Source organism: Cyanistes caeruleus, chromosome 1 (genome assembly GCF_971803275.1).
Source record: "Cyanistes caeruleus chromosome 1, bCyaCae1.hap1.1, whole genome shotgun sequence".
NCBI lineage: Eukaryota > Metazoa > Chordata > Aves > Passeriformes > Paridae > Cyanistes > Cyanistes caeruleus.
The window spans coordinates 36696627-36717183 of NC_141701.1; the positions used below are offsets into that span (position 1 = coordinate 36696627).

Sequence of the window (20557 nt, forward strand, 5' to 3'; positions counted from 1 at the left end):
CCAAAGGATTGATATGTCTTTATGATATATTTTCCCAATGTATACATAGCTCCTAATAATCTTAATGACATATTTATGCACAAAAAGATACACATACACTTCATTGTTTTTTGCTCAGACACCTTTGGCAATGGCATATGACAATGCTTCAGTCAGGAAGAGCAAAACAGGGAAAGATCAAGGAGTGGCAACGGGGCAAGATAATTTTGTGTTCTTCTTACACAAAATTTCCTTGGTTTTCAGAAGCAAAATCCACATGAAGGAGTTCAGTGAAACCCTGAAAGTGATGAACAGCTTTTCCTGAACTTGTGCCACCTACATTTCCATCTCAATGATTTTTTCCAGAATTCTGCATTACACATAATGACATGGATTCCATTTACAAATGAAGTTATTATTAAATGATAGGAGACTAATTACAGACTGTCCTTAGGATTACTGAATGAAACACTTAAATGCATTCATTATAAAAAAAGTAAAAGATGTCAGCAGAAAAAATCCACTTTTGTGGATTAAAGCATAACTGAAAATCACTATTATTGCCATTTGATGTCAAAATCCCCCAACAAACAGGACTGAAAATTACAAGCAAATCTTCTTGCAGTTAATACACTTAATGGGTTAACGTTAGAGAAAGGGCATTTTATTCACAGTAATGCAATAACTGTTTTCCTCTTCACTTTTGCCTTGGCTGTTTGTTTATACGTTGCTGGGATAAAGAAGGCAAAAGTTAAAGACAAAAGTTTTAAAGAATCAAGGAACTGTGCTTTGAGGACACTGAACAGTACACTCATCTTTAGAGCAAGCAAATCTTGTTTATGAACATGTTTCCAGGGATTTGGCTTTTTTACTTTCCATCTTACACAGAAGAGAATCTACGCAGTATATGCATGCTATGAAAGGTTTTGCCAGCTGTGTTCAATTAGAAACTTCTTTCTCAGGTAATATCTAAAGGTTAATCCTAAGGCTAAGCATGAGCTGTTCCCAGGCCCTTCTCTGACATGAGCAAATCATGACTAACATCAACAACTTCCTTTTTTAAAATATGTGCCCATCTGTTTTCAAAGTTTTTTTCTGAAGTTGTATAAATCATCAGTACTTCTGAAATTCTACAAGTTAGCAGTACAAATGCTTGGACTTTGCAACATTTAATCTAAATATTGTCTACAATCACTGATATCTCTTTCACCCCTCCATAGGGGATGCAAAGTAAAATAAATCTCACTTAATGAGAGTAATGTCCAGGGATGCAGTTTTGCTGCATAAGTTTTATATTTATGATCTCTAAGATATTAGAAAAAGATTTAAACTCTCTGTGGTGTTAACTTCTACATATATAAACTGAACACTACAACCACTGAGATCATGGACAGCATCTGAGCCTTAAATTCATGGGCTTAGGAATGATACTCCCCAATTTCATTCTCCAGCTGAGACTCTCCAGATCATGCTGCCACTTGCTCCTCCCTCTCCCCCTCTCCCTTCCCCCTGCAGGTGCCTGGAAAGGAGTATTAGAGGCCCAAAAAGCAAAGACCATGGGTAGAGATAAGAACAATTTACTGGAAACAGCAATGAGATAAGAAAAGGAACAGTAACAGCGACAGTGTTAATGACAAAAGCATGCTAAAGAGAGAGTGATTCGCATGCAAAATGCTCATCCCAGCCCCACCAGACCGCAGCCATGCGGTCATGCTCCCCCTGGCTTGGAACCAGGGCCTCTCTCACTGCTCTCTCCAACTTGGGACTGGTGCCACACTACCCCAAACCATACCCCAAAAGAAAAATGGAAGGACTCCATTCTCCCTGGAAGCGAGTCCTTTTCCTCCACCTGTGGCAATGATGTGAGGTAGCACAGAATAGCCTCCAGGTTCCCAGCCATGTCCCCTCCAGGCTACTGCAAAAAAAAATTAATCCCATCTTGGCTGGAACCACGACATAATAACTACTAGATTACTTCTTGAATATAAAGAAAGACTTCTAATCTTAAATGAAAATAAATTAAAATGACAGCATTTTGCCATACAGACATTTATTAGCACCTGAAAGATGTAGATATGACAGTGGAACAAGACTATAAAGCAGGTAAGGACAGCAGAAAAAACTGTGCATTGAAGTAATTTTTGAAAGTTGTTATATCGTCTGATAGGTCTTTTATAAAACACAACTCTTTTCCTGAAAGACTTTTTATGCATTTCTCTGCAGATTATGGTGGCCATTCACACTTTACATCAATTTTTATAGCCTCCCAGTAATTCTACAGAATAGTAAATACAGTTACTATAATCCTCATAACTGGCAAAGAGATATATTTGAAGAAATAGGGTTTGTTTCTCCTCCCACATGCATGATGTAAATCAGGAGCAATTCTGCTGCAGTCGTTAGCACAAAACTGATACAAAACAAGAAACAAAAAATAGCAGTAATGTATACAGAACACTTTCCTTACACTAAGAGTGCAAAATCATATACCTCCTCTGGTTTTTGGCAAGGTTGTGCCGCTGAGTTACTTACACCACACTAAGCTCATCACTCTATTCACATGTGAATAAGGTCCAGACTCACACTGGAAACAATGGAGACACACCAGTTTACACAGGCTAAGAGCCTGGCACAAAGCCTTGAAAACGAAAGGAGATTTTCAAATAAATGCAATATGTACAATTACTTCTGGAGTATTACCTCTGAAACAGAAGCGATTTTCAAAGTGTTGTAAGAGAAAACTAGAAAGATCGCAAAGGATTACGAATACAAACAAACAACCCCCACCCCACCCCCCCACTAAATGCATCCTACTTTTCTTCTTTACAGACACACACACACAAGGAATACCGCTCATTTTAAGAGAGATCATGTGGCAAAATGATGAAACTGAGTCACTAGAAAAGAGAAAAATCTTTTAAAACACTCTTGGGACCAGGAACTACCGTTCAGGGGAGAGTATTATTTTATCATCCTGCTAATGAGCCAGATGAAGGATTAGTGTTGTTTGGCGGTGATTTATCTCAACAACTGTTTTCTCTAAAATAAATATGCCAACTCCACTAAACAAAGAGAAGAAGCGGCGCCGTTCTGTTGTTTCAATTGCACGCTGAGGAATACTTCAGCAGAGGAAAGGAGCCCCAAGAAAAGTCACGGGAGAGGGCCGGCACACGCCGCTTTTACACGGGTTAAGAAAAATAGAAAAAGAAAGAGGCGGCGATGCCGGTCCCCGCATGTTCCCACCGCGCCGGCAGCGCCCAGCAGTGTCCGGCCCCGCCGCCGCCCCGCGGGCACTGACAGGGGCACCGTCAGCCTCGTTCCTCCCCTCCGCCTTTGCTTTGAGCAGACAGGGGAAACCCCTGCCTGGAACCACTCGATTCCACAGGGGGAGTGACACCTGGAAGCGACACCAGGGCGGGGGAGCCGCTCTCCCTCAGGCAGGGAGCGCTGACACCGCCCGGGCTGGGGCGCCGCGGCATCCGCCCCGGGTGGCCGACCCTGTCCGTCCCCCAGCCCCGGGGCCGCTCTGACCCCGAGCCGCCTCTCGCCGCCAAACTTACGGGCCGGGGCGCGGGGGCGCAGGGCGGGCGCGCCGTCGGGGCGGCGGGCGCGGACAGCTCCGCGGCCGGGTCAGCGCTGCTCCGCGCCCCGGCGGCCGTGCCCCGGGCGGGGGAGGGAGCGCCCGTCCCTGCCCGCCTCCCGCGAAGCCGAAGCGTGCCCCGGCACTCACCAGCTGCAGCGAGCAGAGGAAGATCAGCGTGCAGCGCCCCGTGCAGCAGCCCATGGTGGCAGCCGGAGAGCCACCGCCGCCGCTCCGCTTCTTCCCTCCCGCACTGACGCGGCCCCGGAGGCGAGGCGGGGGCTCACCGCATCCGGACGGAGCGGCCGGGCGTGCGGGTATCCCCCGCCTCCTGCTGCCTCGCTCCTTTGTGGAGGGGCTTCTCTCGGCGGCGGGAAGTAGCTTGCGGAGGTCGGCGCGGCCCCAGGGCTGGGAGCCGGCGGCAGCGGAGGGCTCTGCCCGGCTCTGGGGAAGGGGAAGGGGCAGGGGCCGGGGGTGGGCGTTCGCGGGCCGGGGCGGGGTGGGCAGAGGGAACGCGGGTGGGGAGGCGGGGGGCGCGGGTGGGCGTGCGAGGGAGGGCGGGAGCTGTGCGAGGTGTGAACGGGAGAGGAGCGGGGGCGGCGGCGGGCTTTTCTCAGGCGCCGTGCCGGGGATCCCCGGGCGGGCAGTTTGCCGGGATTTTGGAGGCTCCGAGGGCAGGCTGTGCTTGCGGGGAACTTGGCGGGAGGGGCAGGGGGGCTGTGCGGACAGCGGCAGCCCGGCGTGAGCCGCTTGTTGCGAGCGGCCGGGGAAAGTTGAAGGGACTGAGGCGGGGAGCGGCGGCTGCCGAGCGGCGGGGCGGGCCCGGAGCAGCCCGGGGGCGGGCGGGGGCCATTGTTCGCCGTCCGAGCCGTGCCGGCATTGGAGCGGGCTCCGGGGGAGCAGCCGGGAGCCCGATGCTCAGGGAGTCCCGCTGGCAGTGCGCCCTCCCAGCGGTGCCCGGCGCTACCCGGTGAGCCCGCTCCCGTCCCGCGGCGGGGAGTGTCTGGGGGACTGAGGCTGCTGCTCGGGCTGTTCCATGCCCTCCTTGTCCGCGCACCAGTGGTGCTGGGGGCAGGGGTTTCCCTTCCTGGCAGCGCCATTGTGCCGGGAGAGCCCGCCGGCTCCTGCTGTCCCTCGCGGGTGTGAACTGGGAATGGGCTCCGGCGAGAGGGACTCGGCTCCGGCAGGCACCGCTCCTGGCAATGGTAAATCGTAGAGTCGCTCAGGTTGGAAAAGATCTAAGAGTCTCAAATCCAGTCGTTAATCCAGCACTGCCAAGTCCATAGCGTACAAGGAGACAAGATGAACAAACAGTGCTCTCCAGGGGCAGTTGGGATAAACAGGATCAGCGGAGATACTGCGGTCCCATCATCTATAAATGTAGTTTGGTCATAGACAAGTAATCTTCTGTGGCGGGATAATAAATCCAAATATACCCCCCGTCCCTTAAAAATACGGTGTGGAGATGATATGTTGATGGAGTGTCGGCTAGCTTCCTTTTTCCCTTTTCCAACAAAGTATAGATAAATTAGATAATTTTTTACAGGCATTAAGGCATGTTCCACTCACCAGACAACACTTTCCTACAGCCTGTTACCAGCTGCTGTTCCACAATATAGAGACTTCTGCCACAAACACTGAAGCTTGCCCTGGGGGAAAAAAAGAACAAACCATAAAAACAAACCACAAAACCAAAACCTTATCTTCTACAAGGCATTTTATTGAGTTATCTGATTAATGTCTCAGTGAAATACACAGTATTGCATCTCCCAACTACATACAGCTCTTCATCTATATATTAAATAGTAGTGACAATAATCAAATAATTACAAGGCTACTGTAAAACAGGATAGTGTCAGATTAGATTTGGAAAGCTGCAGTTTTCTACTTTTTTTTCCCACCCTTTTAACATTAAGAAAAACATTAAGACAATTTTAAATACCAAACTGAAGAAACAAAAGGAAGACAAGTAAGAAGCAGATTCTGCTCATCCAGGATGTGTATTTGACTAGGTATGTATTTGAGGAACACAAAATATAATCCACATTGCACAGTATACAAAACTTTAATAAATCCACCTGAGATTTATATTTCTATGTATGGCTTTTAAGACAAAATTCTACCTGGGGCTAAAGTTTACTAAAGTTCCATGTTCTGAGAACATATATACTTTGAAGGATGAATACCTGAAGGTACAAAAGTAAATTGAAGAGGTGATAGTTGCCAAAAATGTAGTGTGCCAGGCTTTGTGAGCTGGTACATTTTATGGATAATTAGTTTTCTATAGAGAAGACTTAGAAGAAGCATCATCTCTCTGGACTTCACTGAAGTATTTAGTAGACTACAAAATCTTTTTAGTTAAACCCAATAATACGGAGATTAATAATAAGAATGGCAGGATGGGTAAGGAGACAGATCAATGAAATGCCAAGAGCTAGTGCTGAAGATGTTTTACTTTTACTCACAATATTCAGGTCCTATCTTTACATTAGTGGGATGAGATCCATAACTTTCCTGTATTTCTCCCCTAGAATAGTGCTCTTCTGAGAAGCAGCTAAATCCTGTGGAATAAGGGGTGGAGAATGTGATCGTTTTGGTTGCAACAGTGTTCATTTTCTTCACAGTAGCTACTAGGTGAGTGTGTTCTGGATTTGCACTGATACAGGGTTTATAATTCAGGGATGTTTTAGTCACCTGTGAGCAGGGTTGACAGACCCTCAAGGCCCATTTCTTCTCACCTTTCACCACCAACAAGGGGGCAGTGGATGCACAAGGAGGTGGGAGGGGACACAGCTGGGACAGCTGACCCCAACTGACCACAGGGATATTCCATACCAAATGACATCATGCTCAGCATAGATTGCTAGTGGAAAAAGGAAGAGGGGAACTTTTGGGGTGATGGCATTTGTCTTCTTCCCAAGTCGCTGTTACACATGACAAGGTCCAGCTTTTCTGGGTCTCAACACCTGTCTGCCCATGGGAAATAATCAAAGTCCTTGTCTTGTTTTGCTTGTATGCATGACTTTTTGCTTTCCCTATTAAACTGTGTTTATCTCAGCCCATGAGTTTTCTCCCTTTTACCCTCTGAATCTCACCCCTATCACATCAGGGAAAGGTGGGGGAAGAGTGAGTAGCTGCATGAGGCTGAGTTTTCAGCTGGGGTTAAACCACAACAAGTGAGAGCAAGTTTCTTCGAGGTTTATGAATCTCTAATATTTTTCTCTTTGTTTTCCCATGTTCCTGAAGCATTTAGTTATTTATGTCCTCTAGCAAGTCAAAATTGATCCTCCCCTCCAAAAAAGGATAGTTGTATTATCCCTGAGTATAAGGTTTCACAAAGGAAAAAAATTACACAACAGAATGCTGTAGAACATGACTTCCATAGGAACACAAGATACTAAAATAATATAATAAACTCTCAATGCAGCTGAAAACACTGAACAATAGGAGAAGTACAGGAGAAAGTACCTGGATCAGAAGGAGGCAAAAAATGAAGAATGGTTATGAGAAGGCATAGGATTTCTAGAACATATCAGAGAATGCAATATAAGAATAAAATAATGAACAAAGCAAATAGGAAGGACTGTATTTTACAGATTTTTCTACCCATGAATTTGGTATAGAAGCTGATAGTCAAGTAACAATAGAAATTAATTTCCAGCTGTATAATGAAGACAGCCCTAATTCAGCACCATGCATGCCAAGTAGGTGAAGAAATGGTGTAAGTTCTAAAAAACCCTGTGGACTCTTAATGTCGGACAAGATGTGCTGTATGGATGCAAATTCAGTGCTCTTGAAAAGAAAGCATGACCTCAAAAGCTTTATGACATGTCCATGTATACATGGCCATACCCTCACATAAGTGTATGATTTCCTATGCTAAAGCTCTAATCCTAGGGCATCAAAATTTGTGCTTCTTATGTTTGCATTCAAAGCAGAAAACCAAGGCTGTTCACATTCAGAAATACAGCATCATAAATAGCATTAAGAGATATTAAAAGTATGTCATAGACACTTCTATTTGCTATAGGTTTATTCCTTATTAGGTTATAATCTTGGAGTTTTTCTCAGCCTGCATCAAATTATCCTGTCATGGGCCTGGCCTTAAGGAGATGCATTTTGTTGATTCTGCCCATTGGACTACAGTAGTAATCATAGATGACAGCAGAAACACTTTCTTCATAGTTTGACTTTTCCATTCTTGATCATGAATATTAGTCAGAGGAAATTAGTGATGAAAATAAGCAACAGTGTCAAAAGATAATCCTAATCCTGAAAAGATTTGTGTATTTACTTCATTCTTAACACCAAGCATAGCCTTTTATGCTGTGCAGAGATTAGGTAAATACATTTAGGGTCTGCAGAATCAGAATTTAACAGATTCTTGTGGCCTCAGATTTCACCTTTAACTTTGGCATTTAATGCAGAAAGATTGAGAATCAGAAGCTTTGTAATTACTTTTCAAGCTTTCCCAGAATGAGGGAGGATACAGAGATCCAAACACACCTCCATAAAGCTATCAACAGGTCACACTTCAGGCAGACTTACAGTTATGATAGCTTAGAAAAACATTCCACTGTGTATTCCCCAAGCAGTCTTGAAATACCTCAAGCAAACTAGAAACCCCATGAAATTTAATATAGCTTTAAAGACAAATGAGAGTTTCAAGATATTATCAGTGTTTTTAGTAAATCCTATTTTCAATTTATCCTTCTGAAAGCAGATACACAATATAATGATCTAATTTTTCATTTCGATGTTAACACCTGCTGCTAGGAAACTGCATTCTTCATTAAAATGCAAGTACTTTATGGAATGAAAATATATGTTCTTTGTGAATGACTTTTTTTTTTACTTTAAAGAAATGTTTTAAATGATCAGGCTCAGTGTGGGGAACCATGGCTCTCAGTGGTGAGACAAGTCCATGGGAAAAGGAATGGGGACTGGTCAGTGTCAGAGACACAAGACAGCCCAGGCTGGGCTTGTTCCTGGGGAGGCAAAGCTGTGGGGAGCTATAGATCAGCCCTGCAGCTGAGACAACACTGAGGCAGGAACTGATGGCCCTTTTGGGGATGAGATGGGGTCCTGGGCTCTGGGCAGGGTTTTGGGAGCCTAGGGGGTGAGCAGGAACAGGCTGGACTGGTGGTGCCCTTGGGGCCCTGAAAATATGAAAAGCGTTTTTAAAACTTGAGTGCTTTAAGTGCACAGACTGACTCCCTATAACTCATTCTGGTTTGTCAGTGGTAGAGTCCAGCTCAGCTTTGGGGTTTTTTTTCCTATATTTAGCTCTTCTTATCTTTTTTAAATGTTTGTTTGTTTGTTTTTGGTACAATGCATAATGCATGTCCCTATAGCCAGGAACAGCAAAACTGGAATAAAGCACAAGTTCTTAGCAACCATCTCCCATATTAATTGCAGGAACCAAAAAGCTGGTAAAAGATACAGATCTAAATATAAATATTATATATATAAATATGAATGTTCAGATCTCTTCACTCTCAGTGACAGGACTTGAGGAAGTGGCATGAAGTTGAGTCAGGGGAGGTTTAGGTTTGATATCTGTGTGAAAAGATTTTTCTCACAGATGGAGAGTGAACAGGCTCCCCAGAGAAGTGGTCACAGCACCAAGCCTAACAGAGTAAGGAGAAGTGTTTGGACAATTCACTCAGGTGTGACTCTTGGAGTGTCCTATGCAGGGACAGGACTTGGACTTGATCCTGATGGGATCCTTCCAACTCAGCATGTTCTATGGCACTATAAGGCTTTCTTTTTGCAGGTCCGTATTAATTTTGAACCATTCATTGTGCATAAATATTGGTACAAGCCTCAATTTTAATATGGAAAAGCTTGACGAGAAAACTGACATGCATGTTCATATAGAAAAGTCCTTCAATATCCAAAGCTGAATTTATAGTGTCTGAAATGGAGTACAGAATAGATTGTTTTTCTTTATTTACTGAGGGTTTTGCATTGGACTTGAAAAGATGGCACCGATACCAGCTGTGTTATTCACAGCCAAAAATTTAAGATGCTAGGTTGGTCTGAAATACTTGTGATATTTGCTTCACTCAGGCTCTGCTCAGCTTTTGTGACTTGGTGAATGAGATTTTGGATATAGGGATCAGTGATAAACCACTACAGGTCATGGTAGAGGTTTTGCCACAGTGGGAAATGTGGACAGTACTTCCTGTTCTGGATCTATTCAGAATTCCCACTAAAGTCAGTGGGGGTTTGGGAAGCAGTGAGCACATTGCTAAGGTCTGAATAGGGCTGGTAAGGTAGGTTGAGAGGTTGTTCCATGCAATTGTTCCAAAGTTTCTGTTGTCTGCAACATTTTTCTCTGAGTAATTCACACTCATTTCACATCTATTTTCAGGCATTAAATGTCAGCTTTCAATAAGAAAGGCAAAGCTGACTTGCCCACTTAATTCTAAATAAAAAATTTACCTGAATTACAGTTATTGTATTTGTAGTTTTAAAAACCTTTATTTTGTTATGATTATGAAGCAGAAATATTTTGCCTGAAGTTTTCTTTTTGCATAAAGTACAAGGCTGTTATTTGAATCAAGCCTCTGAACAGCATCCATCTGAGGAGATACAGTAGGGGAATTTTGGTTCAGGGAAACTGTACATTGACTGACTGTCAATGGAAAAGAGACTGGAAAAAGTAATCTGTTTCAAGACATCTTGGAAGCTTGGAATGTGTAGTAGGAGTGAGTCAGACCTTGCTCTGGCGAGTTGGTGTCCTGTCCCCCATATCCCTCACCCTCACAGTGTCTGTCAATCATGGCACACCGGAGGCATCCCCAGTTTTGTCTAACCCAGTCCATGAGAGACTGAAAGTCCATCCTGGGAGAAAGGCTCAAGATGGGCTAAAAAGGTTTAAGAAGGGTCACTACAAGGCAAGCACATTGTCCTTTAACCCTACCTCCATCTTGGAATTTCACATCACTGGAAACAAGGAGTTGGTTATAAACAGCTATATGCCTGTTTTTCTATCTTTCCTCTCTTTCTGTTTTTCTCTTTTTCTTCTTCTTCTGTCATCTCACAGTATGATATATAAAATGGATTATTAGATTTTCTATGTTCAGATAGGTCTATGCTAAGTGATGTTATTGTAGTATTACTCTTTTGCCAATGTTCTTTAACTGTCTATAGTTTGCCAGTAAACGTTTTGTGTGTTTTCACCTTGAGAATATTTGGCTGGAATTTTCTCCTTTGTTTCTAGCAAAAGAACCAAAAGAAAGCAAGAGAACCTTGGCTTAGCCCTAGGTTTGAGTAACTGGGGTATAACTTCTGGAGCCAGCTGTATTCCTCAAAAGAAGGGTTGAGGAACTGCATACGCATCTGATGCAAATTTCTCTGACTCCATTACTGCCAAGGGAAATGCAGTGATAGACCCAAGCAGAAGATGTGGCTACCTAAAGCTGCCTTACCATTACACAGTCAGTACTCAGGGTAAACAACTCATGTCTTTTTGTGGAAAGCCATCAGACTAGGTACTGGTAACAATGAATTGCCACATATATGACTTAATTGGTGGTTTTTTTTCTAGAAGTCTTTTCCGCTATATTAATTTTTTTTCCTTTCAGGGATCTCATAGTACAAACAATAACTTTCTAGGATGTAATTGTCTCTCCTTTCAGTTTTTCATCGGAAAAAATTTCTGTTAAATCAACTTGATTTACTAATTAACATCTGGATCTTATGTACACACTATGCAAACACAGTAATACCACAATTATATTATATTAGCTTTTTAAGGGCTCATCTAATTTTACTCTATACATAATCCTTGAAAATTAGATTTGCATAAAGTAATTTAAAATAGACAGGGCAAACTAGAAGTATATAATTATATGTAGCTCTGAAATAAATACACTTTCAGTTTTCAATTTCCATAGCTGAGTTCATAATTTAGCCCCTGAATATCTGAATTAATAATAAAATGACAGTATTCTCCTGTCATATATGTACTTACACAGAATTTACAGACAGGGTCTCCTTTGTTATATTTAGTGGATTACCTACGGGGTGAGTAAGCCTTGATCCTCCCCTAGAAGCTGGAGGAAAGGGAGAAGCTGAGAGGCATTCTCCACTCTAGTCTGTTAAACAACTGAAGAGACTTTTTCGTATCAAGACTTCTGCTGCTTCCAACGTGCAGGACTTAGGCTTTTAAATTTGGTTCTCTACACTGTATTGAAATATGATGCTTGTAATAACCTTAAGTCTACAACAAAAGTATCTACCTACCTTCAAAGCAAACCTTTTCTTCAGACTCAGTTTGTCTGAGACCAGCCTATGAAACTACTTTTAGAGATTTTAAGAATTCTTCACAGAGAGCTCAGAATGATGGGTTTGTATGACAATGATCTATGAGGTACAATGAGGTAAATACTCTCCTTCTTGATTTTGTCTATCGATTTTCTACACATTACAGATATATTTCTGTAACCTACTAGTTCTCTTATAGACTTTGAATTGCCAGTACATTAGCATGCTGTTCAATGTCCATACATTCTGGGAATAGATGTTACCACTTATGATGATGACTTTACCATGTTAGCTAATATTAGTTAGTTGTATAAAGCCACCTCCAGGAGCCAAGTGGTTACACAGAAAACTTAGTTTGCATAAAGAAAAATAAACTGAGGCTTCTCCATGACAAAGTAAAGCTGTAAAGTGTGTGAGGATAACAATCACACATCAAGGGAATGGAAGCTGAAGCAGATCCAGAATTTGATAGCACACACTGTGACTGTTGAATATGATCATGTACCTATGCACTGATCAAGAAGGTGGTGCTGATGAATTTTCAGCTTAGATGACCAATACTGTTTGAGAAGCTGGGTACAAGTTAATTATTTTAACACACATAATGTAGTCTCACAGTTTTGCATTCCTTTGACATTTGTGAAAATTACAGCCCTATGCTTAAAGTTAAATACGTTGTTGGAGTTTTTTACTACTGCATCAATCTCTGCACTTGCTTTTAAAGGGCTCTTAAAGAAAAGAAACCCATAATGCCAGGATTCAGAGAAGAATGTGGGAGGCAGTATTATGACAATGACTCTATGCTGGGAATTAGAAGGACTCCAGCTAACAAAGGAATTGAGATTCTAGAACAGCTTTCCCAAAGCTATTTGCAGAAACAAATTAAGCCAATGAGTTTTTAGACTGAGTTGAGAAATTAATGAAGGGAATTGAATGACACATAGATGCTCGCAATACCAGGACCCTATAGAATATCAGGAAGTCCCTTTGAATTATAGAAAGCTGTCAAAAATTCTAACACAAAGACAGCATGAGTAGCAAAGGGAAGGAAATATGTCAGAGACAGAGAGCCATCATGTCAGCCAGGATAGCTTGTGAAGACTCCGGACAGCATGGATGCCTCTAGGCAAACAGATCCTGCCCTAAGTTAAGCAGTCCTCCAGGGTGCTCAAAAGAAAATGAAGACGAGTTAAGAAATTTACTTGAATCATCCCCTGAACAAATAGAAAATTATGACTGGCTCATACTTGAGAAGAATGGCCAAAGTGAGCAGCTCAGGAGCAGTGCATAAACTCTGATACAGCTGCATAAAGAACTCACTGAATAACTCTGAATAATAGGACACCACATAAAAATCAGACTGTTTGTGGATAAATTTCAATAGGAAAAAGCAAAAATATAAAAGGATACATTCTCTGAATAAATGCTTTACTGCAAATACTTTTCCCAGCTCTAATGAAGAGAATTTGCTCTAGCAGAAGAGAGAATAGGACTGTGATGACAGATGATCATTTACTCATTTAAAGCTGCAAGGATATTATCTTCCATACCTGATTTTTTATCCATTGCTAAATGAAAAGGACATCCTTAAGTAATTTAATATTACATTAATAGAAATGTAATATTTATAAATATAAATAAATATTTTCTAAAGCAAATCAAGCAGATCTTCAGTCAACATTCAGGGAAGGCATGGCCAGCCAACAGTGGAAGGAGCAACCTCTTCAGTCCTGGGCATCAGGAGAGGGAGCAGTGCAAGCCCCCCTTTCCCTGTCCCCATTGCCGCTGCAGCTCAGCTTAAGCCCTTAAGAGTAATTCCAATTTGACAGCTTGCATGGGTGTGAATATATTTAAGTAAAAAGAAACCCTGCCAGCTTTAGATGAATTAAACAACTGTGACACACATTGGGCCAGATTCTCTAATGCACCACAACAAATTTACAACTGTGACCGTTAACTGGAATCCCAGTTCATTTTTAATAGCATAGTTAGCAAAGCTGTATACAGATGCAGTGATTGCTATAGAGGTTAGAATGTTTCAGTGTTTCTGTCTGAGACTGCCTTTTGCAGTAGATTTTCATATCACGTTTTAAAAATGGTAATCTGGATTGAGGGCCATATTTGCATTTGTGTGTCAGGTATCAGAGTCTGTTATTTATCCTTACAAAAGTTTGTATGTTGTGATACACACATATAACACTTCTAGGCAGAGACTGTGTTCCACTAACTAATGCCTCTTTGGCTCTTAATTAGTCTCAAAGAATGTTTTCATGGTAAACATAAAAAATTAAACTTCAGAAAAAATTTTGTGGTGTTATTCTAAACAGTTCATACTTCCTTTTTTCTTTTTTTTCTGCAGTTACCTAAGTAAAGCAAAAAAGGTATTATAACTTGGGAGCAAATAAAGATCTGCATAATGTTTCTGCAAAAGCCAATGAAATCCAAAATATATGTCTGTAATTTGTTCTCTGAATCACATATTTCAGAAGAAATGCAATATGCTAGTTTTAAATTTTCAAATGGCACTATTCAATAGAAAATGTCATCTTTTCAGCAGGAACATGGAACTTAACAATAGCATAATGAAACTGCAGTGAACTTCTGGATATGAATTTGACCTACCCATGGTTCATTCTTCATGCCTGAGAAGGGTTCTGGTAGCCTTGAGGAACTGAAAGGTAATATGAGCCAGGCTGGAGACACACAGGGACTCAACACATGCAACTCCAATGGATTCTACCTGTGAGGGTACTCCTGTAGCCCAAATATTAAATATTGAAATCTGAGAGAAATCTCTAAATTAAGATTAAATGTTTTGCAGTCATATAGAGATGTTATCAGCTTTGATCAGCTCTTTTCTTGCAGAAAAAGAATTATTGAGAAAGTGGTAATAGTGATTCAGCTGTTTAAAAGATGACATCTTTTTATTCAACAGGTTCTGCTCCTCTGGGTGAGGGACTATGCTCATTAGTCTTTCTTTTAGAACAGGATTTGAAGACAAGTACCTAAAATCTGAGTGGTAGAATCGTGCAACTTTTATGTCCACACATCTGCATTCTTCCTGATTCCAGTAATGCTGTGCTCTCTTTGACTAGGTGCATCTCTGGAAGGTAGAAATAAAGGAATGGTCCTTGCTTTTTGGTTAAGTAGGTACTTACCAGGAAACAAATACCTCTGAACATGCAATAGATGTTATGTTCATATTTGTCCATTCAGGAGCTCACACTGTTTGTTCCTCTGAAAAGAGAGTACCATGCAAAGTACATTTTGTGTCTTATGTACTGTCAATAAACGTTTCCATTATTGAACATTGATAGGATAAAATCAGGAAGAAAAGCACTTTGTACTCCAAATTAAACTTCAAATGGCAAGGACCAATAAAGACACCTTAATGAATGCTTTTTAAAAGACCTCAAGTGAGGATTGAGAGAAATAGAGTAATAAGAACAGAATAATAGTGTCATTTTAAGGGCATTTGAGAACAAGATCACATTTATATCACATTTCTGAGAAGTGTAAGCCAAGAACAGCAGCCTTGCCCTTCATCTGCCTCTAAATACAAACTGCTGCCCTCTCAGTTGCCCTCTGCTTTAGGCTGACAAAGGCATTCTCATTGCTGTGCAGCAAAACAGTTTGAATTAGTCTGGATTAAAATTAATCATGACTATTTTTTCTTTCAAGTGAACTTTGAAGTGGACCCATTCTCCCATTTAGCTCATTGCTTGGCAAAGCAAATACTTATACTGGCAGCAGTCAGGGAGCAACAAAGGGACAAGAGCAAGCATTTGGGAACAGAGAAAGGGCAGGACTGTTCTTTTTGGCAGCAGTGCTATTCTGCTTCCAGAATTGCAGTGTTAAAGCATCTCATTCCAACTCTGTTAGGTTATTTCTGCTTATGCTAACAGAACCGAAGCAGAGCAAGCTATGTTGGGTGGGAGGCTTGAACAAGGCAATCAAACCCCACACTGTTACAGTGGCCAGGGTGTTCATTGGTAATGAGGGCTCGAGTAGTAAATAGTTTAAGAGCCAACAGTGGAGCAATCAGTCATGCAGCTTTTGTGAAGCGATGTGGAGACCAAATTCAGATTTGTGCTGCAGCTGGTTAGCACTGCGCTGCTGACACAAAGCAGCTCTAAAGCCAAGGTAGCCAATTAATGCAGGCAACTGGCATAGCATCTCTTATACCATTGCTCTCCTGGCAGCTGGTTTCTTTGCCTGAAAAGAGAGTGTAGTCAGATCATCCCTGGTCTGAGACTCTCTTATCTGTCCCAGGGGCTCTTATTTGTTGGTACAGTCCTGAGCCTATATATATCTCATTTAAAATTGCCATAAGAACAGCATAGGAGTGAATGTTTACACCTTCAGGCTGCTTCAGCTCTGAGCAAGGTGTGGGGTCTTCAGCTGCACAACTTTCCTTGTTCCACAAATATGCCCTCTAACAAAGAAAGCCAGGAAAAGCAACAGCCTTTCGGTAAAAGAAAAATATTCTCTTTATTGTTTATGTATATTGGAATACTTGCTAAGCTTAAAACATGTATTTGATGGAAATGAGAAATTGCTTGTGATTTGGAATACACAAAGCACTTGATAGCTATTTGATCATGTAACAGTGCATAGGAAGTTCACTTCCTAGGGCTCTCTGGGCAGAAAAAGCTACATATCTTATTAAGGAGGTGCTTAAAGCATGTAATTACCTCATCTCTTTCCATGAACATAAAGTATCTTTCACATGATCAAAAATTCACCTCCATTATGCAACTAATGCTTTTTCAGTCAAGAGTATGCTTGATGGTTCCCAGTGTGATTAGTGGTAGGATGAGATGTGTACTCACCTGAGCCAGTGTCCTGGCAGGAAACCCACCATGTTGAGAGAAATTCTGTTGTGGTGGCACAGAACTGCTAGAGGATTCACCAAAGGACTCCTGGGAGGGTGCACTGACCTGTAGCCTGCTTTTATCCTGTTTCCAGGAAAGTGAAAAACAAGGAGGAGGCCTGAGGCTGGGAAATGTTCCCACTGCTTCTGCAAGTGACCAGCACAAGGGAAAAGTGAGAATTCATAATGCACGACGACCTTATCTTAATTACCATTGTATGATATTAAGAGGACAATTTTTCTGAGGCAGCTAAACACCTGTAGACCCCAGGGATGCATGTGTTACCAATCCATGGGTCTGAGCAGCATTCCTTACACTTTTAAAATCATAAAATCATATTGCTGGATTGTCACATTTGGCTAAAAGAATATACTGACAAGAGTTGATGAAGAGATGTGTTCCCTATGTGTTTGCTCATACTGATGATGATTCTGGGTTCATGAAATACGAAGTTCAAGGTGTTCTTTCTGCAATCAACATGCTGTGGGAAGCAATGAAACTGAAAAATTTCTGCTCGTTCCGCATTCCAGCCTTAGAATGAAATTTTGAACTCAAGAAGAAAAATGTGCAGTTTCTTTTGTTAGTGCAGCTTTTAATCATATTTGTATAGGTGAGAAGTGTTTGAAATTATTACAAAGTTCTACCTCTTGATTACTTCAAGTCTCTATTGCATGAGAGGATTTTTTTAAGGCTATGGACCCACATTTCTAGCAAAATTCTCTGTATTTAAAATCTGCCCATGGCCTCATATAGCATTCTTTTTGCACGTTTCTGTTCCTTCAGCTTTTCTACTCATCTGTTACAAACAATTAAATCACTGGATTTTTCATTGTTTGAAATAACTGGTTGCATTACCATCTGGAAACAATACATTTTAAGTGCATAATTACGGATGTTTGAAATCCCAGGAACCCAACTTTATATGCACAGGACTAGGAGGCAGCACACTCGGAAATGGGAAATGTATTGTCAGCTGTGTGACAAACAGTTAAGAGGAAAGGAGGAGCAACTCCACCATTTGTCTACTGTCTTCATGCCACTAGCCTGAGAAAGCTAAATTCAGATTTGACTGCAGAGCAAAAAGGAATGTTTTTGACCGCTCTCACTTGCACTGAATTTTAATGATTGCAGTAGCACAAGGGGACCCCAGCTGAGCTTCTTATTGTGAGGCTGGAAATCTGACTTTCCACTAGTTTCCAGGAAGTGCAGAGATGAAGCACATTACACGACAGGACTGTGGAGTATAACCATGTGCATAATAACTTCATGGTGCAAAATGTTTCATTATTCTGAAACAGAAGATGCAATATTGGATATTGAATGTCTGCAGAATAAGAATAACTCAAAGACACGACAGTTAGTCAAAACTTAGCTAAAGCACCTGCTATTAGTCTAAGGGCTGATTCCATCCCCTTTCCTACCCTTCCTTTCTCTACATATGACCTATTTCACAATGTATTCATTCACCAAATGTATTCCAACTGAAAATAGTCAGATAGCTCCTCATGCTTCACCAATGTCAGCTGCAGGCCCAGCTCAGCCTCAGAAATCACATCAGAGCAAGTACTTCATACTGATGAAAAGGCATCAAGCAACTAAAATAATAATAATAATAATAATAATAATAATAATAATAATAATAGTTAAAGGAGTTCATTACATACAAGCCCAAACACGCCATCTAATGTAAATTCTACTTAGCTTTTTTCGTAGTGTCTGTATTCCCACTTCTCCGTTATCTTTCTGAATTATCTTCCCTAGGATTACTTTGCACTGAAAGACATTTAGCTTCTAGTTCTTTCAAGTTATTGTCTGACAGGGCACACATCCCTCCATTCCCCTACTATCAAATTTCAGTACTAGTTGGCTGAGCAGAAAACCTCAAACCTCTGATCTGCATAAATGTCTGCTTGATTAAAAGTACTCCTCCTAAATCAACAAGTTAAAATCCATACAACCAAGTTTACCTACGTGAAATTTATTTCTCCATTTCCAAATCAGTCTACTTCAGGCCAATAAACCATGCCTCTTCTGTTCACTTTTGTAATGCACATATCATTTTTGTTTGAATTAATGTATAAAGTGTACATCCAAAGATCAATATATCACATTTCCTAAAACCCACATGTGGAATCAGCTTTTCACATCAGTAATTCCCACACACACCCCAGCTTTGCTTTACCAGCAGCTTGTTACAGCCAGGTAAAACTGTGCAAGAGTACAGGTCATTGAATGAGAGCATTAGACATAGGAGAAGAAGGCCTTGACATAGTGAAGGGAAAGGGACTAACATATTGCATTAAAAAGAGAACAAAACCTATTTTAAAATAAAAGTCAAAAGAAATCCTGGTTTCAGTTGAAAAAACCCCAAACCAAACATGCCCAAGCATCTCACAGTAGGATAACTATCTTTACACTCTTGGGTATTGAGAAAGAGCCTTTCCAACTCCCTCAGACTGTATGTGTTTTATTTTATAAAGATAGATGCCCTGCACTGCACTAAGCCTATGTAATATATTGCTAAAAGCTGTATATAATGCCAGATGTTTCTAAACATTTTAAAATATTTGTATATATTTTCTTAAATAAATAAGATTCAGAAAAAAATCAAAATGGGAGAAACAATCAAACTGAATAAAGGCATTTCTTTTTCTCTTTGGAATAAAATAAATGACATCTATTGACTCATGATACCCTGACTGAGACACATATAAGAAAGAATGTGATTAAACAGCATTCATTTGGTGCATTGTTTATGTATTCAGCTCTGATTATAATGTTCCAAAGACAATAAATCATTGATTTTAATTTACTTTATTGTGCTAAAGAAAAGAGTAAATTAAATGTAGAATTTATTTATCCTTTCTCTTGTACTCTGTAATAATCCAGATGGAGCATATACATTTTCTATTTAATGACACTAGCATGATTAAGCATTAAGACTTAATGAGTAGTGCATTTTTTATGGTTCATTAATAAAAGTTAGAGATAGAAAAGATGTATTGGTCATCAGCTTTATCTCCTTACTGTGTTTGTACATTTATTAAACAGTCAGTAAATTTGTTTATATATAATTGCTTCTGTGAGAAGGACCTTCACTGTCTTTAAACTGCATGAGATCTTTTTATCTTTAAATGGCTCAAAATCTAAGTAAGTCCTGGAACACATAGACTGGATCTGGAGCAGATTAATGAAGGAAGATGACAGTCAAGAAGAGCAATGCAGGAATAATTTATGGAAGAAACGGGTTTGACAGAAGAAAGAATTATATGCAAAAAAGGCAAAAGATAATGATGCAGCAAGAACTAGGAGACCAGTTTTAAAACAAAACAATATACAAGAGAATATACACAGAGAAGAGTGGGGAGTCTTGGAAAGGACTTGTAGTGATTCAACTGGTTTATTAACTTGTTTCAATGCAAGGATAAATTACACCAAGCTTTAGATTTTAACATTGTTTAGCTACAACCAGACAATGGCTACATTATAGTTAATTGCAGTAACACAGGTATAAGTGGAAATACATTTTGAAATTAAAAAATACCCCTAGTTCACGTCTCTTAGAACTGCTTCTGAATACAGAAGAGTATCATTTGAGAAAGGAGGATATTCCAGAAAACCCCACGTACATAATTTGATTTCAAAGGACAATATATTAAATCTATAGCTACTCCATCTCCTCTCCTTAAGTCAAAAAAAATCATAATCAGAAACATCATGTAGAGGCATAATAAAGTAATGAATGGTAACACAAAACTGAAAAGAAGCAGCAATGAAGGGCTTTAAATTAAATCAATTCTGATAATAAGCCTCTGGTTTAAATTATTAAATGAATTCACATTATCTGTTT

At 40.7% G+C, this 20557-nt stretch overlaps 1 protein-coding gene and 1 long non-coding RNA gene across 2 annotated transcripts in view; one reads left to right on the forward strand and one right to left on the reverse strand.

Annotated features, from left to right (window-relative positions):
• NKAIN3 (sodium/potassium transporting ATPase interacting 3) overlaps positions 1 to 4003 on the reverse strand; it is a 335927-nt gene extending 331924 nt beyond the window's left edge. Inside the window, 1 exon segment of the mRNA XM_086886975.1 lies at positions 3710 to 4003. Coding sequence (XP_086743101.1) covers positions 3710 to 3763 — 54 coding nt within the window. The 5' untranslated portion in view covers positions 3764 to 4003.
• Positions 4004 to 4642: 639 nt separating this feature from the next.
• LOC147655431 (uncharacterized) lies at positions 4643 to 19260 on the forward strand. Its single transcript, XR_015286241.1, has 3 exons — positions 4643 to 6193; positions 14388 to 14511; positions 16802 to 19260. It is a non-coding gene; the product is annotated as an uncharacterized LOC147655431 (long non-coding RNA).
• The last annotated feature ends 1297 nt before the right edge of the window (positions 19261 to 20557 follow it).